Raw genomic sequence first — 25179 nt, forward strand, 5'->3', positions numbered from 1 at the left:
AGGGAGCTTGGGATGAAAGTTCCCCTTCATACATACACACTGGCTGTCTGAACCTAGGAAGGTCACAGGTCTAAGTTTCTCAGGCCACTCTTAAAACTATCAGTTGTGAGAAGGTGCCAAACTTTCTATAATCAATGAAATCACAAGTCCAATAAAATAACTATAATAACATATAATAACCAATACTACTATATTCCATAGTTCTGACCATCACCTAAATATACTAAATAGTATTGAATTAGAAAGACAAAAATTAGCAAGCTGGTAATTAAAACAAAGTTAGGATTTCAGGTTGGGTTTTTTAGGTTGTATATATAATAATTTCAAAAAGCTTACAAAAGAAAATAGAAATCAAAATAGCTTGTGGATACTTACCAACACATTTGTTTCTTGTTCAGTTTCTGGCATGTAAGGGTAGTGGTTGTAAAACATGTCATTCCGAACCATCTTCTTCCTCATTCTACAAGGCCCTTCGGTCATCTCCAACATCCATTTGTCCAGATGAGAGCCAATGGGAGGACCCCACAGGCCTCTCTCCCGCAACAACTCATACTCTATTTGGCACCACTCTTCTGTCACATATTTCAGGGCATTCTGCTGACGCTGTGAATATGAAGATTTCCCAATTTGTATACAAACCAAAGCAGCAGTAGTAATAACCAATCTATAAGTAGCTCAGATGGATATTTGGAAAGAAGAGCTGCCCATATTAGCTTTGTCAAAATTATTTAATTATGACTGTATCAAGGTAAACACTTTTGGGAGAACAAAAGAATTTGTTTTGATGGCACAAGTAATCAGCATTAAAATGTATTACAAGTAGATGGCAAAGAAAACCAACCCACACTCTTCTGATGCTTTATTATGGTTGGGAAATAACCCTGCACTTCCAAGTTATGCTAGCAGAGAATAAGCTCTAACAGGGCAACAAAGCTTGAAAGGCTCAAAATACAGACTTGGTGACTGGTTCAACAAATACTACAAATGTTTAAGTGCCTGGTTTTGAGCCAGTTAGGTACTGAGGAGAAAAGGAAAAATGGAATAGCCCATGTCCCCAAGAAGCTTACATTCTACTAACTGGATACCACTTTCACAAATAAGTAAACAATGAGGAAATGGAAACTATAAGGATGGAGATAGCACTAATAACTGAGGAAAGGCCCTTGGGACCTCTGGGAAAGTTTCATGGAGCAAGCTTCTAAATTTGACCTCGAACAAAGAGTTTCTAAGAGGCAAGGACAAGGAGGGAGTATACTATAGGCGTGAGCAATAGCTCATGCATCTCTACAAGTTCAGGAAACAGTTTGACTAGAACATGGAGTCCATACGTGGGAGCAGGAAATAAAGCCAGAAAGGCAGAGGGAAGCAAGATCATCTACAGCCTTAAATGCCGGGAAGTTCAACAATTATCTAAGGAACAGAAGGAGAACAGGTTTAAACACAAAAGGGTTTAGGCACCAATGGGGGGAGGGGTAAAAGGTCAGCAGATGAGGAAGACCATCTTTTGGGAACACAAATGAACAAAATCATAGTGCTCCAAAGAACTGGCATAATAAAGAAAAGCCTGATTGATTGGAATTGGTCATATTGGATAAAAAACCCAGAAAGACCTGAACATAATGTCTGTTTTGCTTGTTAAAGAGGAGCTACTAATTTCTTCTGGCATAACAGCACTAATAACAATGGTGAGAAAGCTTTGACCTTCCAAAGTTGGCTAATAAACAGTTTTTTGAGTATGACTGAGAACTTTTGAAATAATTGCCAAAAGTACTGGCAGCCATGAAAATACATTAAGGAGCTCTGGTGAAGAGAACAGATAATTAACAAGGCAAGAGTTCCTTATATTCTTCTTTTTAACATTACTATCTCACGAATATATGGAAAGAATATAAATGTGTAGCCCTGATCAGTAAACTTTTTATTTGTGTGCATACATTGTCAATCCATTAAATGGTAAGGAAAAATTGAGAAAAAGAGCAATTTTAATTTACTTTCTATTTCCTCCAGCAGCTAATAGAGTTCTTTATCTATGCTAAATAAAATGAAGTACTTTATAACTGCTAATTAATGTGCATGTGCCAAGTAATATTTATTTGAATGAAAAATGAAAAATTATTAACAAAGGAAAAGTAATTTTCAGTATAGAAAATTGGGCAGTTTTACATAAACCAAACTGTCATAATCAAATGCTGGCACTATTGTCTCTTCCTCTTCTCTAGGCTACTCTCTTGCTGCTGTGTCTCACATTTCATTCTTGGTTCCTCTCCTATCTTTCTAACGATGCCTTCTCTTCTCTTCTTGCCGTGGTCTCTTCCTCACCACATCCCATGCTACCTAGATGCTCTCTTTTGGCAAACTGATCAGTTCAGTTATCATTTCCATACATAGCTGACCTTAACCATTAGAGCATCATCAATTGCATGCTGGGTATCTCAACTTGGATGTCACACAGTGATCTCAAAATCAACAGGTTCAAAAAAAAAATTCTACATGTTCTCCCCTTCTTCCAGTTTTTCATTTATTAATTTGTATAAATCAATAACATTGTTTCAACTTCACTGTAAAGTAAACCATAATGTCAGAAGAATGTAGGAGGACAGAAACTGGTTTGTGTTTGTCTTTTGCATTCTTGGCATCTAGCAAAAAGGTCATGCAATGGGCATTTAATAAATATTTGTCAAATCTGAACGTCACTCCCTTTCTTTTTCTTTTCTTTTTTAAACCCTTACCCAATACACCGATACACCAAGGCAAAAGAGTGGTAAGGGCTAGGAAATGGGGGTTAAGTGACTTGCCCAGGGTCACACAGATAGGATGTGCCTTAGGCCAAATTTGAACACAGGACCTCCTGTCTCTGGGCTTGATTTTCAATCCACTAAGCCACCTAGCTGCCCCTTTTTTACTCCCTTTAAAAATAATCTTCAAAGATTTTCTTACTGCCCTTAACATGCAATTGAACTCTTGTCTTTTGCATTTAAAGCCTTTCATGATCTGTTTCCAATACATATATATATATATATTTTTTTTTTTAAAACCCTTTATCTTCCATCTTAGAATCAATGGTTCCAAGGGAGAAGAGTGGTGAGAACTACGCCATGGGTTTTAAGTGATTTGCCCAGGATCACACAGCTATTAAGTGTTTGAGGCCAGAGTTGAATTCAGGACCTCCCATCTCTGAGCCTGGCTCTCAATACACTGAGCCACCTCGCTGTTCTCTGGTTGCAATATATTGTTCTAAGCTGATTTTCTATTACTTTCTCTCATGCCTTCTACAAAGAAACTAAATGTGTCTTCTCTTATTATGTAAAAATCACTTTCTACACACCTGGCATGATGTTCTTTCTTCTCCCCTCCTCATGGAATCACTAGCTCCTCACAAGGCACCCCATAAGTGCTACCACTAATAGGAGGCCATTTCAATATACTCAGGTATTGCTATTTTTTCTGCCTCTATCAAAAATTAAATAAGCTTTGCATCAATATTGTGCACATTTATGCATGTGCATATTGTTTTCCACCAGTAAAATGTAGATTTCTTGAGAGCAGGAACTTTTTCTTTTTTGTCTTGCTACCCCTAGTATAGAACACAGTGCACACAATGGGAATTTAATAAAAACTTGTGAATAAATATTTATTGAATTGGACTGCACTAGAGATTTATTGTCTACAGAGGTGTCATTCTAGAATGGGATACTTCTCTATATTTGACATAGGAATTTATTTTCTTAAAATAAAAACACCTTGTTAAAAAGCCATGTTAACACATAATGATACAGCAGAACTTTAGCAAATATAAATACCAGATAACCAAATTTGTGATAGTATAATTTTAAAATTGTAGTTAATAAAATAATTCTAGTTGCCTCAAAAAGACCACATCTTTAGGAGAAGTTATTAAGTAACTATGAATTAAATAATTAATGTAACATTAGAAAATTCCTTTTGCATTGAGTTTATTAATGAGAATCCCCTGAATAGATCTTATTTCTTTACAGAGGTTCAAAGCACTTTTAGGCTATTTTTCATATATTATTACTTCATGGTACTTCTGTTAAGCTGGAAGGAGTCCAGTAAGTACCAGCTTTATGAGCTCCTCTTTATAAATGGGAGATAAGAACAGGTAAACAGCACACAGAACTAATTAGTGCTAAACCCAAGAGCTGATTCCTAGTTTACTGTTTTATAGTTCAGCTAGTGAAAATTTCCCCAACACCATTATCAACAGTTAGAGGCTGGGCTAGTGTCAGATGTGATGTGACTGAATGTGGTGATTTGAAAAAAATTATACTTACTTTACTACCTTCTTACCTCCTGATATTCTTTGTACTGTGTGTCTACCAAGTCCCGTACAACAGCAATATGAGTAAACATCCACTGGGAAATCTCCTAAAATGTTGGGTGGGTGGGAGGTAAAAGTTTTAATATCTCCTTAAGATTACATTACAAAAGAATTCATCGACATTTAAAGTCATATAAATGAAGAGTAATTGATTGAAATTCTATTCATAATCCCAATAATAACGAATATCCTAACTTTTTCTATCATTAGCTAATTGTAACTCCTGTGATGAAGACTCACTCATTTTTGGTTATTTTACAGTTGCTTCTCAAGTGTTAATATTGAGACATTGCTGAGATGATTGAGAATAAAATACTTAACCACAGCCTTTTGGCCTCATCTCTAGCATAATAGTGAACTAACATAATATGTAGATAATACTTTAAGTTTGAGTAAGGAATAACTTTATTCCCTTGCAAAAGTCTATATAAAAATATCTTCTTATTTGTTAGGTTTTCATCTAATTACATATTTTGAAGCTATATTGCCTTGAATAGATCAAAGATTTAGAGCCAGAGGGAACATCTGAGGTCATCTAATCCCACCTCCTCATTTTATAGCTGAGGAAACCACAGTCCAGAGAGGTTAAGTGACTTGCCTAAGGTGAAAAAGTATTGAATGGAAGAGTCAAGATTTCCACTGAGATGACAATAATGGTCTCATAATTTTTACAATTATACACTGCTACTTTTCTATTCAATTGCCTTCTAACATGAATGATAGAGCTTTGTATTCACAATGAAATTTAAGCATGTGAGAAGTTCTGCCAATCTGGATTAATTTTTTCATGAAAGCCTGAAGTAGAATCAGCAAGAAACAATTCATTTTAAGTTATTTATAAGGACAATGCATACTTTATGCTTAAATTTACCATCCTCTCCTACTATTTCTGGTGGAATCCCTCCATTAGCTCCCCCCTCCCTCTGACTAACCTGCATGGAGAGATTATGTTTGTTGAGGCCACTTTCCTTTCGATTCCTTCTGGATCCTGTTAACTTGGAAAGGCCAAAACCACTGCTGACTCGGGACAGTTTGGATTGTGTGCTTGGCACCAGGGCTTCTCCTCGACTGATGCATTTCTTTTCATGGGCTATGGAATTCAAATGGGATTGTGGTTATTTCATGTTGCTTATCATAGACAGTAGGGTTCTAAGTTTGTCATGGCTCACATGTAGCTTAAAATAGAATTTTATTTTATTCTATTTTAAAATAGAATTTATTTATCTATCCGTTACTGTCCCATTAATCTCATTCATTTCCAAAATTCCAAGGCAATGAAGGGGTGGGTATATTTAGTTATTCTCTCGTTTACTGCAAATACCACAACATTCTCTCATTAACTAATCAATTAACACAATCTAAGTTTAATGAAATTGAGAATATATAAATATTGTTTAACAATTTAGAGAAACCTCTTCTTCCTGAAAAGTCTACTTATTTTTCTCTATCTAGTATGCATTCCAATCTCTTAGGCTTAAATAAACTCAGTTATAGGCTACAAAATTTATTAACATGGTAACAAACAAAAGACATAGTTATTTAGAATATATCAATTCACAGTCTTAAAAAAAAAAGCACAACAAGCCATATTTTAAGACATGGCCAAAGTGGGAATGTTTTACTATGTTATTTTTATTTGTTACAAAGATTCCACTCTCTATCATGTTCCCCCTTCTGCCCTTAAAATACTTCTCTTATGACAAAGATGTATATTCAAACAAAACACATTTGTACTTTATTGGTCATGTATGAAAATATCTGCCTCATTCTCCTCTTACATTCTTTCCTTTCACCAGGAGAGAAAGGGAGGTATGCATGCCTTATCAATTGTCTAGGATAATGATTCCAGAAAACTATGGTTTCTGGTTCATTGCTACAACAAAAAGTATTGCTGAAATTGTTTAGGTGTCTGAGTACTTTATTTCTGCTAATACTTTCTTTGGGTTAGCTCTAAAATAAAAGAATTGTTGGACCAAAAGTTAGGCATATTTAGAAAATCCGGGAGTATGGATCCAAACTGCTTTCTAATACTTTGGACCAATTCACAGCTACACTAACAGTGTATTAGTGTCCCGTAGCCATTCTAGTCTCTTTAACAACTGTCATATTCCCTTTCTGCCATCTATGGCAATTTGATGGGCATGAGATAGAACCAGATTTGGAGCATGTTTTTCCATGGTTGCTGCTACCTTGAACTTCTTCCCTTGAGAATGATTTGAGGGAAAAGCTGGGTTTTCAATGGTTTCAGAGCCAGGGCTAGAGATGGGAAGTTCTAGGTTCAAATCTGACCTCAGAAACTTCCCAGCTATGTGACCCTTAAGCAAGTCACTTAACCCCCATTTGCCTAGCCCTTACAATCAATATAGTATTGATTCCAAGATGGCAGGTAAGGGTTAAAAAAAAAAAAAAGGAATGACTTGTTCATATCCTTGCCTATTAAAGAATGGTTTGTGATATTTATTTGTATTGGTTTTCTATACATCTTGGATATCTGGCCATTCGTTATGAGAGAAATATGTTTGCAATGACTTTAGTCTCCCATTTGTTTCCCTTCTAACTGTATTGCATTGGTTTCTTTAAAGACTTGTCCTATTATATATTATGTGATCTCTAGTTCTGGTCAACAATTCTTTCCCCATTTATGAAATTAAAAGTATTTCCTTCCCTGTGCCTTTGTCATCCTTTAGGGTCAAGTGTGTATCCACTTTTGGGTGAGGTATATAATGTGAGATGGGGAGTTCTATTGCTTCTGAATTTGGTTTCCTAGACTGTTCCACTGATCTACTTTTTAGCCAGTAGCAAATATTTATGAATACTGTTTTGCAAACTAGTTTGGGATTTAGTACTGCATCTCTACACACCCCATTATTATTTCCCTTGAGATTCTAGACCCTTTGGTAGTTTGACTATTGTGACACTAAATCAGTAAATTAATTTGGATAGTAGTTATCAGTTTTTTTAAACATTATTTTATTTGGTCATTTCCAAACATTATTCATTGGAGACAAAGATCATTTTCTTTTCCTCCCCCAAACCCCAACACCTATCCCATAGCCAATGCGCAATTCCACTGGGTATCACATGTGTTCTTGATTTGAACCCATTTCCATGTTGTTGGTATTTGCATTAGAGTGTTCATTTAGAGTCTCTCCTCAGATATGTCCCCTCAACCCCTGTAATCAATCAGTTGCTTTTCCTCAGTGTTTTTACTCCCAGTTTGTCCGCTGCTTGTGGATAGTGTTTTTTCTCCTAGATCCCTCCAGATTGTTCAGGGACATTGCATTGACACTAATGGAGAAGTCTTATTTATTAGTTCGATAGTTCCATCACATTCGATTTTATTAATTTCTCCCTTAGATTTTAGGATCTCTGGTTTTCTTCTGGGGGTTTTTCATTTGTTCACTTTCAAGTTTTTTTATTTGCATTTCCAATTCATTGATCTCTGCCCTCTGTAGTTTGTTAATATATGCACTCAGAGATATGAATTTTCCTCTGAGTAAAGCTTTGGCTGGATCCCATAAGGTTTGAAAGGATGTCTCACCAATGTCTTTTTCCTCGATGAAATTATTGTTTCTATGATTTGTTCTCTAACCAATTTTGGAGTATCATATTATTTAATTTCCAATAGATTTTTTATTTGGTTCTTCATGTACCCTTACTGATCATTATTTTTATTGCTTTATGATCTGAAAAGGCTGCATTTATTATTTCTGCTTTTCTGCATTTATATGCCATGTTTCTGTGACCTAGTGTATGGTCAATCTTTATGAATGTGCCATGTGGTGCTGAGAAGAAGATGTAGTCCTTTTTGTCCCTATTTATTTTTTTCCATATGTCTATTAACTCTAATTTTTCTAAGATTTCATTCACTTCTTTTACCTCTTTCTTATTTTTTGATTTGATTTATCTAAATTTGATAGTGGTTGGTTCAAATCTCCCATTAATATGGTTTTACTGTCTATTTCCTCCTTCAATTCTCCTAGTTTCTCCATTAGAAATTTGGGTACTATACTATTTGGTGCATACATGTTGATTAGTGATATTTCCTCATTATCAATAGTCCCTTTTAAGAAAATATATTTACCTTCCCTATCCCTTTTAATCAGGTCTATTTTTGCTTTGGCTTTGTCAGATATCATGATTGCAACTCCTGCTTTCTTTCTATCAGTTGAGGCCCAGAAGGTCTTACTCTATCCTTTAATTCTGACCTTGTGTCTACCCGCCTCATGTGTGTTTCTTGAAGACAACATATGGTAGGGTTTTGGATTCTAATCCATTCTGCTATTCGCTTACGTTTTATGGGTGAGTTCATCCCATTCACATTCAAAGTTATGTCAAAGATATGATTGTCACTTGTGGACTCGCTATCATTTTGATATCCTCCCCTAATTCTGACCTTTCTTCTTTAGATATAACCTTTTAATTCAGTGATTTACTTTAAATCAGTCCCCCTAGTCCCTTCCCTTAATATGTTTCCCTTTCTAACCTCTCCCTTTTTGTTCCCTTCCTCTCCCTCCTCTCCTTCCTTCCCTTTTTGTGTTCCCTCTCTCCCAACCCCCTTGGTTTTCCCTTCTCCCTTACCCTGTTGGATAAGATAAAATTCAAGATCCTAATGGATTTCCCTGAATATCCTTGATCCTTTGTCCATTCAAATGCATTTTGCTATGTTTTTTTCTAATTCAGTAAAAAAAAAAATTGGAAGTTCAATGGGTATGTCACTAAATAGATAGATCAGTTTGGGTAGGATGTTCATTTTTATTATATTGACTCATCCTATCCATGAGCAGTTCATGTTTTTCCAATTGCTCAAGTCTAGTTTTAATTATGTGGAGAATATTTTGTAGTTGTGTTCATTTAGTTCCTGTGTTTGGCTTGGCACATAGATTCCTAAGTATTTTATTTTGTCTAAGGTGATTTTTGAATGGGATTTCTCTTTCTAATTCTTGCTGCTGAGATGTGTTGGAAATATATAGGAATGCTGATGACTTATGTGAGTTTATTTTGTATCCTGCAACTTTGCTAAAGTTGTTGATTATTTCAATTAGTTTTTTTGTTGATTCTCTAGGATTCTTTAAGTAGAATATCATATCATCCACAAAGAGTGATAAGTTGGTCTCCTCATTGCCAATTTTAATGCCTTCAATTTCTTTTTCTTCTCTAGTTGCTACTGCTAGTGTTTCTAGTACAATGTTAAATAATAGAGGTGATAATGGGCATCCTTGTTTCACTCCTGATCTTATTGAGAATGCATCTAGTTTTTCCCCATTGCAGATGATGTTTGCTGATGGTTTTAGATATATAGTGCTTATTATTTTTAGGAAAGACCCTTCTATTCCTATACTTGCTGGAGTCTTTTTGCTAGTATCCTATTTAGGATTTTTGCATCTATATTCATTAGGGAGGTTGGTCTATAGTTTTCTTTCTCTGTTTTTGACCTGCCTGGCTTTGGAATCAGTACTGTGTTTGTGTCATAAAAAGACTTTGGTAGAACTCCCTCTTTACTTATTATGTCAAATAGTTTGTATAATATTGGGATTAGCTGTTCTTTGAATGTTTGATCGAATTCACTTGTGAATCCATCTGGCCCTGGGGATTTTTTCTTAGGAAGTTCTTTGATGGCCTGTTGGATTTCTTTTTCTAATATGAGATTATTTAAGAATTCTATTTCTTCTTCTGTTATTCTTGGTAATTTATATTTTTGTAAATATTCATCCATATCACCTAAATTGGTATATTTATTGCCTTATAATTGGGCAAAGTAGTTTTTAATGATTGCCTTAATTTCCTCTTTATTGGAGGCAAGTTCCCCCTTGTCATCTTTGATGCTGTTAATTTGCTTTTCTTCTTTCCTTTTTTAAAATTATATTGACCATTACTTTGTCTATTTTGTTTGTTTTCTCAAAGTACCAGCTTCTAGTCTTATTTATTAGTTCAATAGTTCTATCACTTTCGATTTTATTAATTTCTCCCTTAGTTTTTACAATCTCTAGTTTGGTTTTCTTCTGGGGGTTTTTCATTTGTTCACTTTCAACTTTTTTTATTTGCATTTCCAATTCATTGATCTCTGCCCTCCCTAATTTGTTAATATATGCACTCAGGGATATGAATTTTCCCCTGAGTACTGCTTTGGCTGCATCCCATAAGGTTTGAAAGGATGTCTCACCATTGTCATTTTCCTCGATGAAATTATTAATTGTTTCTATGATTTGTTCTCTATCTAACAGATTTTGGCGTATCATATTATTTAATTTCCAATTAATTTTTGATTTGGCTCTCCACCTTACTGATCATTATTTTTATTGCCTTATGATCTAAAAAGGCTGCATTTATTATTTCTGCTTTTCTGCATTTGTCTGCCATGTTTCTGTGACCTAGTGTATGGTCTATCTTTGTGAATGTGTCATGTGGCGCTGAGAAGAAGGTGTATTCCTTTTTGCCCCTATTTATTTTTTTCCATATGTCTATTAACTCTAATTTTTCTAAGATTTCCTTCACATCTTCTAACTCTTTCTTATTTATTTTTTATTTGATTTATCTAAATTTGATAGTGTTTTATTCAGATCTCCCACTACTATGGTTTTACTGTCTATTTCCTCCTTCAGTTCTTCTAGTTTCTCCATTAGACATTTGGGTGCTATACCATTTGGTGCATATATGTTGATTAGTGATATTTCCTCATTGTGTATAGTCCCTTTTAACAAAATATATTTACCTTCCCTATCTCTTTTAATCAGGTCTATTTTTGTTTTGGCTTTGTCAGATATCATGATTGCAACTCCTGCTGTTTTTCTATCAGTTGAGGTCCAAAAGGTCTTACTCCATCCTTCAATTCTGACCTTGTGAGTATCTACCCGCCTCATGTGTGTTTCTTGAAGACAACATATGGTAGGGTTTTGGATTCTCATCCATTCTGATATTTGTCTATGTTTTATGGGTGAGTTCATTCCATTCACGTTCAAAGTAATGAATGTCACTTGTTGATTTTCTGGCATTTTGATATCCTCTCCTAATACTGACCTTTCTTCTTTAACTATAACCTTTTAAGCCAGTGATTTACTTTAAATCAGTCCACCTAGTTCCCTCCCTTTATATGTTTCCCTTTTAGCCCCTCCCTTTTTGTTCCCTTCCCCTCCCCCCCCTCCTTCCCTCCCTTTTTGTGTTCCCTTTCCCCCTACACCCCCTTGGTTTTCCCTTCTCCCTTAACCTGTTGGATAAGATAAAATTCAAGATCCCAAAGGATCTGGATGCTATTCCCTCTCAGAGTTGATTTCACTGAGAGTAAGGTTTAAGTAAAAACTCTCTTCCGCTCCTTCTTATAGGAGAATTCTTCCCCTCCCCTTCCCATGTGTATCTTTGTGTGAGAAAGATTTAGTTTCTTTTCCTATTTCTTGGAATATATCTTAGTACTATCAACGATTCCCCCCTCCCTTTTTCTTTCTACCCCCCCTCTTTCTCCATATCGTCTTGATGCCCCAAACTTTCCCTATGCGTGATTCTTCTTACTACTCTAATGATGCATACATTTTTGAGAGTTACACATTACATTTCCCCCACATATGAATATATATAAATTGATATAAATGTAGTCCTTACAGAAGAGAATTTGAATAAAAGAGATAACATTTTTCTCCTTTTCCATTTCCTTCATATTTACCTTTTCATGTTTCTCTTGGTCTTTGTGTTTGGATATCACATTTTCCACAGAGCTCTGGTCTTTTCTTTACAAACACTTGGAAATCTTGTATTTTGTTGAATGCCCATACTTTCCCCTGGAAGTATATAGTCAGTTTTGAGAGATAGCTGATTTTTGGTTGAAGACCCACCTCTCTTGTTTTTCTGAATATCATGTTCCATGCCTTAGGGTCGTTCAGAGTGGAAATTGCTAGGCCCTGTGTGACCCTGATTGGTGTTCCTTTATATCTAAATTGTCTTTTTCTGGCTTTATGTAAGATTTTTTTCTTTTGCTTGGAAGCTTTGGAATTTGGCAATTACATTCCTGGGAGTTGTCTTTTGGGGATTTAGTGTAGAGGGTGTTCTGTGGACTCTTTCAATGCATATTTTGTCCCCTTGTTCTAGAATCTCTGGGCAGTTTTCTTTGATAATATCATGTATTATGATGTCAAGATTACTGTTTATTTCTGGCTTTTCTGGTAGACCAATGATTCTCAGATTGTCTCTCTTTCCTCTGTTTTCCAGGTCTGTCACCTTGTCAGTGAGATATTTTATATTATCTTTTAATTCTTTAGTCCTTTGACTTTGCTTTATTAATTCTTACTCTTTTGCAAGATCATTGTCTTCCAGTTGCCTGATTCTGACCTTTAAATATTGGTTTTCCTTTTCAGTTTGGTCTGACCTTTTCTGGAGCTTTGAGCTGTTTCTGCATTTGCATATTTTGGTCTCTCAGATTGCTGAGTTCCTTTTGCATTGTTTCCCATTTTTCCTGCCAGAAGGCTTCCATCTTTTTGATAATTTCCGATTTGAATTCTTCAAGAGTTTGTGGAGAATTTCCATTTCCTTTGGAAGGTTTTGGAGCATTTGTTTGTGTTTCCTCTTCTAGCTACTCTGTATTTTGTATTTTTGCTCCATAAAATGTGTCCAAAGTCACCCCCTTCTTCTTGGTTTTCTTGGTGTTTGGAGGCTTTTGCACTTCTGTACCATTTGCCATCTCTATGGTTTTTCTTCCCCTTTTTAGTCAGAAATCTGAGTGAGGGGGACTGGCTCTTAGTGTATCTGTCTGATGGTCCGAGGCTTTAGCCCCAGCAAATTATCCATTCTCCTCAGCTGCGCTAGCTTCCCGGGGAAGCCCAGGGTCTGCCCTCTCCTGCCTGCCGGTGTTTCGGGTGTTACTGCTCTCAGTTCCCTCCAGTTGCTTCTCCGCTGCCTTACTTCCACTCTCTGAGCCTGGCACAGCACTGTCCGCAAGGTACCTCAGTGCCTTTGCCGGCCCTGACGTCCCTGTCCTTTCAGAGGGCCCTGCACTCTAAGGGGGGAGGGGTCCTGGCCTCCTTGTGCTCTGAGAGCTCCTGATGGGATTAGGTTCAGCTGGGTTCGTCTGGATGTTCCCCGAGGCAAAAACCTCCGTTGAGACCAGACAGGGGGCTACAGGCTCCCCCCCGTCTCTCTCAGGCTGCTTTCCTGCTGTCTGTATTGGACACCCCGAGACTGGCCCAGGTTGCTTTCAAGATATGCCCTTCAAAACAACATCTTTGCAGGCCCTGAGGTTCCCTCTGCTACTATGGGCTCAGTGCTCTGTGTTGGGGGGGAAGGTCCTGCAACCTTCCTTCTGCCTTCCCTTTAGACCCGAGTGTTCTAGGTTTCCAATTTTTGGGGGGCATACCTTTTGATTTGAGTCTAGAAGGAGGGTTCCCCAGCTCTGTCCTGTTGTTAAGTTTGAATTTCAGTCCCCTATGAGAATTCAGTTTGTGATCGGTAAGGAAGGGTTTTCAGAGGTCTGAACTTTTGCTGCTTCTAAGCTGCCATCTTGACCGGAATTCCTAGTTATCAGTTTTAATATAATAACAGGGATTTGACAGAAGTAATTTCCCCCCAATTTTTTTATTTCTGGAAAGTGAATTCTGGATTCACATAATTCCTGCTTGCATTAATTGGTAAGAGGTCTCTCACATATTTTACATATTCTATATTATAGCTGAATGGAAATTTTTATTACTAGCCTTTCCTGATGAATTTTATGGGTTATATACAGAAAGTTTATGATTTACTACTTAACTAAAGTCATTATTTTTTTTAAACCCTTACCTTCCATTAATTCCAAGGCAGAAGAGTAGTAAGGGCTAGGTAATGGGGGTTAAGCCCAGGGTCACACAGCTGGGAAGTATCTGAGGCCAGATTTGAACCTAGGACCTCCCATCTCTAGGCCTGGCTATCAATCCACTGAGCCACCCAGCTGCCCCCCAAAGTAATTGTTTTTGTTAGTTTTAGCTGAATCTTAAGGGTAAAGTAATTATGTCATCTGTAAAAGGGAAAATTCCTTTGCCAATATTTATTTTTCTTGGTTTGTTATAACTAGGATTACATGAAAAACGAGTGGTAACAGTGGACATTCTTCTTTTACCCTATTCTTATTGGAAAGGACCCCACCATTTCTCCAATATAAAGGATGCTAGCTCTTGGTTTTAAATAACCACTACTCACTGGGTCAGAGAAAAGTTAATTTATCCCTATGTTTCCTAGTATAATTTGTCAAATATGTTTTTTAGAATTATTTGTTATTATGTTAATTTAATTTTTGCTATTAATATGGTTTATTGTGTTTATATATTACCTAATATTGAGTCAAGCCTGTGTTCATGAAAGGTATTCAATCTGGTGATAATGTATAATGTTTTGAGTATGTTGCTGTAGACTGTTTGCTAATATTTTACTCAATGTTTTTATTTGAATTTATAGCACTCATCGTCAAGTTCCTTTGTTTAATATATCTTTTTGGGGGGGGATAGAATTAGGATCATATTTTTTTCATATACTAAAAGGAGTTTGGTAGGATGTCATCTTTCTCTATTTTTGCTAACAATTTGTGTAAAACTATAGTTAATTATACTTTGAATACTTGACAAAATTCACTTGTAAATTATTTGGTTCTGTGGGTTTTTTCTTTGGAAGTTCATTTATAGCCTGAAAATTTCTTTCTTTTTTGAGATACTTGTAGTTATTGTTACTTTCCATGGTGTTTTTTATTTTTTAACTGTTACCTTTCATCTTAGAATCAATACCAAGTATTGGTTCCAAGGAAGAAGAGCAATAAGGGCTAGACAATTGGGCTTAAGTGACTTACCCAGGGTCATACTGCAAAGAAGTGTCTGTGGTCACATTTGAACCCAGGACTCCCACTTCTGGGCCTGACTCTATCCACTGAGACACCTAGAGGTCCATTAATGTTTTAAATAAAATGTAGTTTCATTTTCTAAACTATTTCCATTTTAAAGGTAATCTTGTTATGACTGCTATTCCCTACTTTTTGGAATTTACTTGAAGATGACAAATTCTTCTCCACCCCTGAATTTTTAACTCTGTGAATCTTTCTAGGATTTCCTATAACAACCTATTGGATTCTGTTTTATGAACTGAATCTTTGTTTTCATGGTTAAAACTGATAATCAAATATTTCCTTCAATCATCTTCTGTTACACATTTACTGTTCTGCTTCTGGTCACACTTTATATTTGTAATATTTATTGGGAAAGGAAATGGAGGATTGGAAAAATGGAGGATAAAGGGAGGTTTGTATGGGGGTATAGAGGAATTGAGGGGAGAGTGGGAATATCGCTTGGTGAGGCAAAGGAGAGAGATGCCCCCTGCCAAGAGGAAGCAGCAGGGGTCCAATAAGGTCTGTTTGTTGTGAAATGACTGAAGTTCAGCTCCCTCTATGAACAGAAAAGATAGTCCATTTATCTGACTGAGAATTCAAATAATATAAAGTTTAATAACCAGTTGGGATTGGAGTTTTTTCTCAGCTTCAGAGTTGAGGCCAGGCCCCAGAGGCTGGCGGGTTCTCCTACTCCCGTCTACTCTATATCAGTCCTGCTTTGTCTAATTCAGAATCTTAGCAGTAGACAGAAAGCAAACAAGAACATTTCTAACCTTCAGAAGCGATTGTGCCTGAATCTTCGGGCTGAACCAAAAAGAGTATGCCACTCCAGAGTGGGCTGAATAAGCTCCTCTCTTCCCCAACACCAGGAAGAAAGACCAACCCCAGCAGGAAGGAAGTGCTAGTCACAAGACCCAACTGCCACTCTCAGTTGCCCCTTCCCCCACCAACTATTAGTCTAGTTTCCTTTCCATATATTGAAGATGGGGATGGAAAAAGACTTAATCTGATAAACACTAGTAACCTGAGTAGCTAAAGTATTCTATTCCTAATCTGCTTCCCCTCCTTTCTTTATCAAGCAATCAACAAGTATTTGTTAGGTGCTAACTATGTGCCAGGTACTGAGCCAACTGCTGGGGATACAACAAAGGTTTGCTCTTAAACATCTCCTGATGTAATGGGAGAGAGAATATGCAAAGATATGTCTCTCTCTCTCTCTCTCTCTCTCTCTCTCTCTCTCACATATATATATATATATATATATAAACATACACACAGGGCAAACAGAAGATAATCTCAGAGGAAAGGCAAGGCACTAACATTATGGAGAACCAAGCGATTTGAGAGGTGTCAAGAAAGCTAAGAGAGTGTGAAAGAAGGAATTCCAGGCATTCCTGGTGTGATAAAGGATGGAAAGGTTTGTAATTTGCAAAACTGCAAAACCTGAAAAGTGCAAACCTAGGTATGATTGACAGTGGCATGTGACAATGGGCAATGCAGATGAAGAGGAAAATTCAGGAATTAATGGTCATTGATGAAAGACTAAGAACTTATAAATTTAAAAGACTGTGAAATTTGCAATGAAGAGGATAACAGGAGAAATGGACTAATGATTTTATATGTTGGATAATGTATTATAGTATACAATAACATAGCATTTATTCACCTACAAACACAAATATATTTCCTACTATGGAATGCCAGAAGGATATTCAAGAGGAAGTAGGGATAAGTATATTGCATACAACAGTAACATAACTCTTATATAACAGTAACACTGACATTTAAATAGCAAAACAACATGACATAACAAAAGTAACAACATAATAAACATAAACACAAACACAAACACAAAACATAAACATGGTTAGGTTACATTGAATCACTACTTAAATGAGTGAAATAATGTATAGTTAGGGTACTAACACTGTTATGTTTAGCTATAGATATGTTATTTACTAACATGATGTAGTTACATACTTAGATTTAGTTTAGATATAGAAATTTAATTAGGAGAAATACTTTGAAGTTAGGTAAAATTAAGTAAGATAAGGTAAGAAAATTAGATACCGGCTTGCACTGCATCATACACTACACAACGCAAACAACATATGACATCACATATCAAACAAAATTGTAAATAAATATGATGTATGTACTATATGTATATATGTAAATTATGTACATAGCTCACTGTTATATTTGCATAAGTGAGTATTATTTGGTTTAATTTTCATTGTAAAACGTATGCAATGTGTTTATTGTGATTTTCAAAATTTTTTCTCTAGGATTAATGTTAATGTACTGTAATAGTAGTACATTGTTCTGTTTTAGCTGATAAGAGTATTTTAAGTTTGATATTTGCATGGAAGTTATGTTCATCTGTTTGATGTTATTTTCTGTTCTGATTTGGCTTTTGTTTGACTTTTGTACTTGATTATTTACTTTGTTTTCCTTTTCCTTTTCCTTTATCCCTTGTTACAAATCCTTAGAATAGGTTATTGTAAGTTAGAGTAAGATAGTTGAGTGTAGGTTGTTTTGTTATTTTGGGTAGATTTCTTAGTTTAGGTAACTGGTAAGTATTTTAGATTGTGCACAAATTGAAAAATAGTGTTTCCAACACAATTTTTGATTCATGCAATAGGGGGGATTTGTGATAAAGGATGGAAAGGTTTGCAATTTGCAAAACTGTGCAAAACCTGAAAAGTGCAAACCTAGGTATGATTGACAGTGATGCATGTGACCAAGGGTCATATGGGAGCCAGAGGTAGAGGATCTGGGAAGACTCTATCTTGCCCCAGTGAACTTTTTCTTCTGGTCTCCTGAGGAAGTCAAGAGGAAGGTCTGAAGAGGGACCTGAAGAGGATTTTCCCTGTGATGAACTGAGGAAGGGCTCCTGTATCTAGCTGCTGGCCACATTCAGTCTCACTTGGACATCAGGACTTTTTTGGACATCCAGCAACAACCAATCCTGGCTCTAACTGTATTTTTTAGACCACTGCTGAGTAAGATTTGGGAACTTGGTTAAGTTTTAGTTTACTAACCTAGTTAGCATAGTTCGTTTTTAAAATAAGAATAAGCATAAGTAAATCTCTAAGCCCTTAATCCTTTCCCTTCCAAAACAATAAAGTAGATTTTTATATGTTTTTCTCCTCTTCTGTTTCCCTTATCCAAAAGCCTATCCTAACACTGGACAGCTAGTGACAGCTTAACTCAAAATGCTTATAAGGGAGGATACCTTATAACAGCAAGAAGACCAGACTCAATGGATGTTGGTGTGCATGGAGGGGAGTTATATGTAAGAAGACTGGACAGATAGGAAGGAATCAGATTCAGAACAAATGTAAAAGCCAAATAGAGGATTTTGTATGCCGATTCTGGAGGCAAAAGGGAGCCACAGAGTTTCATGTTTAGAGTGGGGGATAGACTGGATAGGGAGAGACTTGAGGCAATGTCTTGGGAAGAGTGTAAGCATGATGTTTTGAGGGCCTGCACCAGGGTGGTAGTGGAGTCAGAGAAGAGACAAGGATAAAAACCAGAGGTTTTGCTAAGGTAAAATGGCCTGGATTGGCAACATACTATATATGAGTAATGTGAGTGAGATGCTGAGATTTTAAGGCTGGGTGACAGGGAAGATGGTAGTGCTCTGGATAATAACAGAAAGCTAGGAAGAAGAGAGGTTATTGGGGCAGGGCCAAGGAGAGACATTGGATTCGGTTTTGCATGTTTAAGATGTCTTTGAGACATCTAGTCTGAGAGGTCCAATAGACAGTTGGAGATGTGAACCTGAGGTTAGTGCTAGATAAATAAATATGAGAATAAATATAAATAAATCTGAAAATCTCTGCGTATAGATGATAATTGAATTTATGGGAGCTCATGAGATCACTGAGTGAACTAATATGAAAGGAGAAGAGAAGAGAGTCCCAGACAGAGCTTTAGGGGACATAAAATTTATGCTTGAAGGCCAGAGCTTAGGTGTGCATCTGGCAAAGGAGACAGGGGAGCAGTTAGGCAGATAGGAAGAGAACTAGAAGGAAACAGTATCTCAAATCCTAGAGCTAAGAGATGATCAAGGAGAAGAGCATGCTGGACACAATTGAAATGAATAAATAACAACAAAAATCCACTAATATCCACTAATGGGATAATGACACTTACTGTCACAGAATCTCAGATTTGATAAGACTCAGAAATGATGACTGCTGAGTCAATTCTACAGACTTTTGAGATAAAAAATAACAAGTCTAATTCCTTTTCTAAATGACATCTCTCTGAATATTTGAAGTCATGTATCATGTCCCCCTATGTCTCTTCTTCCCTAGTTTACACATCTGTAGTTTCAACTAACCCATCACATGGAATGGCCTGAAGGTTCTGTACCATCTTGGTCACCTTCTTCCCAATACTCCCAAGTTTATCAAAACCAATTTAAAATGTGGAGCCTGAACACTCCAGACCCACCTAATCAGAGCAAGATAAAGACCTGGGGGCAGCTGGGTGGCTCAGTGATTGAGAGCCAGGCCTAGAAACAGGAGGTTCTGGATTCAAATCTGGCCTCAGATACTTCCTAGCTGTGTGACCCTGGGCAAATCAATTCATCCCGATTGCCTAACTTCTGCCTTGAAACCAATACTGATTCTAAGACAGAATAAGGTTTAAAAAAAAAAAAGGGTAAAGTAGAACTATTACTTTCTGAGTCCTGGAAACCATCAGCTAAGGAAGCCTAAGAACTCATTAGCCTCGAGGGCTGCCAATACCTCAAAGATGGCTATTTTAAAAAACAAACCCATGTATTCTATATTAGATTTGATAACATGGCTAAAAAACAGAAACGGTAACTGGGATTAAATGACTTGTTCTGGGTAATACATTCAGACACAAGAGGAAGTGTCTTAGGTCACATTTGAACCTAAGACCACCTGTCTCTAGATCTGGCTCTCTATCCTCCTCTGAACCACTTGGCTGCCTTTCCCCCTCTACCTCACCTCCTTCTTTCCTTCAGTTGTAAAATCAATACTAAGTATCATTTCCAAGGCAGAAGAGGGGTAAGGGCTACAAAATTGACTAATATTCCGCTTGTAATTCACTAAGGCCCCCAGATAGTGGACTATTTAAATTTTAATTTTTTTTGCCCCAAATAGTAGGATTTCTTACAACCCAGAAAATAGATAGAAAAAATAATTTCATTCATAATTACTAAAAATAAAATAACCTATTACTAAATATTATCATCATTATTAAACCACTCAACTATTAGCTTTACAGAACAGCAAAGTTCATTTGGAGGAACAAAAGACTAAGAATATAAAAGGAGATGCTGAAAAATGTAGGAATAAAGAGACAGCATTGTTAAATCTCAAACTATTTTATAAAGCAGTAATTTCTAAAATTATTCACAACTATTCAGAAAAATTGCTATTCAATAAAAGCAAGGAGCAATCACTAAAATAGTTTTTCATAAACCCCCAAACAAAAATTATGAGGTAATGCCATCCTTTTTGGTAATAACTAGAAAGCAAATCTGAAAAAATTAAATTTGGACCAATATATCATATTATGTTACCTAATAATCATAAATTAGATATAAAACTTGAATATTATAACATCATTAAACACAACATAGCACTTAAAAGAGAATGGTAGGTGGCACCTTATATAATCTATGACTAGGGATAGAATTCTAAACTAGAGATAGAGGTCATGAAAAAGTAAAAAAAAAATTTAATTACATAAAATTTCAAGTTTTTACATGAGTAAAATCAATGCTGACAGAATAAGAAAATCTTCATAATATCTCTGACAAAGACTTGATATTCAAGATATATAATAAACTGATTCAAATATATGAGAAGTCATTGCCCAGTAGATAAGTGACCTAAGTATATGAACAAGCAATTTGAAAAAAATGTGCGCTATCAACAACCATGTGAAAGAATGCTCCATATCACTAAGGAATTAGAGAAATAAAAACTAAAACACTTCAAAATTGTCAGATTGGCAAAGAAGATAAATGTGGAAGGGCTGTAACAAGATAAGAATTTTAGTGCACTGTTGGTAAAGCTAAGAATTGGTTCAATCATCCTGGAAAGTAATTTGCAATCATACTAGAAAGTCACGAACTTGCTGAATTAAGCCTGTTAAACCAACAATATCACAATTAGATCTCCTAATGGAGATCAAAGATAGAAAGATCCTTTAAAATATCTACTGTAGCATTTTTTTTTAAACCTTCCCTTCCCTCTTGGAATCAATACTGTGTATTGGTTCCAAGGCAGAATAAGGGCTAGACAGTGGGGGTTAAGTGACTTGCTCAGGGTCACACAGCTGGCAAGTGTCTGAGGCCACATTTGAACCCAGGACCTCCCATCTCTAGGCCTGACTCTCAATCCACTGAGTTACCTAGCTGCCCCCTACTGTAGCATTTTTGTAAAATCGAAGAACTAAAAGGAAAGAGACTGAGGTTTTGTCCGAACAAATCAGAGTTTCTGAATGCAATAGAATATTATTAAACTATAAACAATGACAAATTATGAAGAACTGAGAGAACAATTTTTAACATTACTACAATATGCAAATAAAATGGCATAGAAAGAGCCCTGAACTCTGATCAATATTATGACCAATCACAACTTCTAACAAGTAATGCTGAAGCATGTCTTCTGCAAGATGGCAGAGAGGTGGTACACTTTCAGCATGGAATAAATAATATGTGGTCAGGCTATGGAGAATCTGTTGGAGTGTTTTGCTTAAATGTACTTCTCTGTTGAAAAGGAAGATTCAATTGGGCTGGGATTCACCAAGAGGTGACAACAATTTTATTTTGTTAAAAAAAAAAGAAAGAAAGAAAAAGACATATCCTTAAAGCACTGCCTTCCCTCTCCCCTGACAATAATCTAAAGTACTTCTTATTTATTTGTATTTGAATGTGCTACCAAAATGCTTCAACTGACAGAATAACTTCCTTTTGGGGAACCATATTTCTTTATCTGGAGTCTACCTACACATATGCAGAAAGCATAATGGCAGGTGATAAATTCCTCTAGCCAGACAATGGCTCTGTACATAGCCCAGAAACCCACCCACGCTCAGTATGCCCTCTTACCCAAATGGTTCTGCCAGCATTTTAAAGCAGCTTCTTCAATCAGAGGCCTTGCAATGGTGATATCCACCAGGCCCCGGTCATTGACCGGCAGAGTCACCTTAAAAAGTTCTTCTAGAGTTTGTTTCTTACTATGTATCAATTCAGTCCAGACTCTGTTGACAGCTTTTATGAGAAGCTGACGACCTAAAATAGAAAACACCATATACAGTTTTTTTAGATATCAGAGTAATTTTAATTTAAAACAATTAGTTTATCCACAATGAATCTGATTTATTAAAAAATACTGTCCTTTTCAATGCTGTCAAACTATGGACTACACTGTCGAAAAACTACAATAACATGAACAAAAAGTCTTATAGAAATATTAGCTTAATCTAAATGATTTATTATAAGTACATTCTAATGCATTAATTTTTTTCTAAGGTACATATTAATTATATAAATCTCTAAAACTGCTTTGGTCTTAAAACATTTTATGTTACTTTTTAATATCCAATTTAGGGAAACTTTAATTTTTTTTAAATGCTTGCATTTTGTTGGTACCCCTTATTAATTTATTTGCAATTATTATGATAAACAAAATAAGCAACAATAACTATACTTCTTAATGAGTGATAATTAAACTTATACCTAAATCTAACCATCTGTTAAACCAGTTGGAAATAATTATCTGGCATCTAAGTGAGAGATCATAAGTATAAGGTATATAAACAAAATGTACAAACATGTTCTAGACTAACATAAATATACTTTGAGTCTTTTTATGTTGCTAATTGCAAAAGTAAATGGAATTGGCAAGATCTCTTCCTTAGTACATTTGGCTACTTCATCATCATTGTCAACAAGCACTTATTAAGCACCTACCATGGGCCAGGGACTGTGCTAGGTGCCATGGATACAAAGAATGACCTTAGATTGTAGTTGGGAGAAAAAAGGGGTATTTGGGGAAAGTTGAGACCTGAAGGAAGAGTGGTATTCTAAAGGCCACAAGTGGAAAGGAGGATGTCAGACATGTATGGAGGAAAAAGTAGTATTACAAAAACCTAGAGGATGCAGAAAGACAGGGTGCTCCACAGCATGAGATGCAGAGGAGAGGTCAGAAAGGAAGAGCGTCAAGAAATATTTCAAAGTTGAAATATTTGCCAATTATGAGACTGTTGATAAATTTGGAGAAAGCAGTTTTAGTTGAGTAATGAAATCAGAAGTCAAACTGCAAAAGGTTGAAGAGTAAGAAGAAAGCAAGTAGAGGCACTGGAGAAGATATCTTTTTCTAAGAGTCTATCTGGAAAAGAGAGAAGAGACAGGATGATAGCTTAATGGGATAGTAGGGCCTAGTGAAGGATCTGGGTGATTTGGGCATATTTGAAGGTAGCAGGGAAAGACCCAGGATATAAGAAGCTGAAGATTAGATCAATTAGATAATTAGATAAAATTAGATAAATGACTGAAGCTACAGAACTATTGAAGTTGATGGAAATGCGTAGGATGAAAGGGTATGTGAAGAGAGATTCTGGGTTCAAATCTGGCCTCAGATACTTCCTAGCTAGGTGACCCTTGGAAAGTCACTTAAACCTAACTGCCCAGTCCTTCCTGCTCATTTGCCTTGGAATGAATACAGTATTGGCTATAAGATGGAAGGTAGGGGTTAAAAAAAAACAAACGAGTACATGAAGAGAGACTGGTTTTGACAGAGAAGGTCACCTCACTCACTGTCAAAGAGTAAGGGGGAAAGAGAACAGAGACATGATGCCAAGAATTTGTGGATGAAGAGGAGAAAGGGGTGCTCATGTTGAATAGCTTCAATTTTCTTTATTACTTTCTTAATTCAATTTTATTTTTTTTAATAAAATTCTCATCATCTCTCTCCTCCACTTCCACAACATTGGGGAAGAAAAAAGTAAAACAAAACTTGTAAAAATATGAATTTTCAAGCAAAAAAAAAAATTTCCTACATGGGCCATATCCAAAAACAATGATCTCATTCTGAATTTTGAATCCATTATTTCCCTGTCTGGAGATGGGTAGCAGGCTTCATTGTTTGGACTTTCAAGAGTGTTTGTCTTTACAACATCATTGCTATTTTATAAATTGCCCTGCTGCTTCTGTTCATTTCACTTGGCACCAATCCATACAAGTCTCCTTGGGCTTCTCCCTCATCCTTTCTTATGGCATAAGAATATCCATTATGTTCACATACTCCATATTTGTTCAGCCATTCTCCAATTGATGAGGCAGTTCTTTGGCCCTATGAACATAGCTGCTATAAATATTTCTTTAATGTAGGCTTCCTTTTCATCTTTTTGTGGGGAAGCGGGGGGAGATTGCCTTAGTCATGCATTGTGGGATCAAAGGGAATACAGTCTAGTAACTTTTGGGGCACAGTTCCAAACTTCTTTCCAGAATGGTTGGATCAATTCACAGCTTCACCAACAGTAAAGGTGTCTATTTTACCTCAGCCCCTTCATTTCTGTTGACTGCCAATCTGGCAAATGCCTGAGTATAAAGTTTGCCAAGAAATGAGCTCAGACAGGATGGGAGGTGAGGGATCTGAATATAGGTGAAAGTAAGAGCTAAAATCACTAACAACAGGGCAGCAATTGGGAAGGAATAAAATGAAGGCTTAGGAGGGATAATAAGGGCCTGGGAAAGCTCTAAGAGGTTGTGAACCTGGAGGTCATGAACAGGGCAAAGAATAAGCTTGAGAAAAAGGCAAGACCCAGAGAAAGACGGAATGACAGGAGACGTCAGAGTTTAGGACAAAAACAAGTCTGCTTACTGTGCAATGGGAATTTCAGAGAACACTGCAGAAAGGTGGCTAGGTTGAAGTTGACTTGGACTTGCCTGGCTCAGGTAGTGCTAGGATAAGACATGGGGAGTCTTCAATGATACAGGGTAGGAAGGAGAAAC

General features: G+C 36.3%; 1 protein-coding gene across 19 annotated transcripts in view; it reads right to left on the bottom strand.

Moving 5' to 3' along the window:
• WDFY3 (WD repeat and FYVE domain containing 3) overlaps positions 1–25179 on the bottom strand; it is a 364899-nt gene that overhangs the window by 64414 nt on the left and 275306 nt on the right. For all 19 annotated transcript variants that reach the window (XM_016423066.2, XM_056803219.1, XM_056803214.1 and 16 more), the window contains 4 exons: positions 22273–22455; positions 5272–5429; positions 4309–4386; positions 376–603 (listed from right to left, as the gene is read on the bottom strand). In XM_016423066.2, coding sequence (XP_016278552.1) covers positions 376–603; positions 4309–4386; positions 5272–5429; positions 22273–22455 — 647 coding nt within the window. The remainder of the gene's footprint in view (positions 1–375; positions 604–4308; positions 4387–5271; positions 5430–22272; positions 22456–25179) is intronic.

The sequence above is a fragment of the Monodelphis domestica genome, chromosome 6 (assembly GCF_027887165.1).
Source record: "Monodelphis domestica isolate mMonDom1 chromosome 6, mMonDom1.pri, whole genome shotgun sequence".
NCBI classification, from domain to species: Eukaryota; Metazoa; Chordata; class Mammalia; order Didelphimorphia; family Didelphidae; genus Monodelphis; species Monodelphis domestica.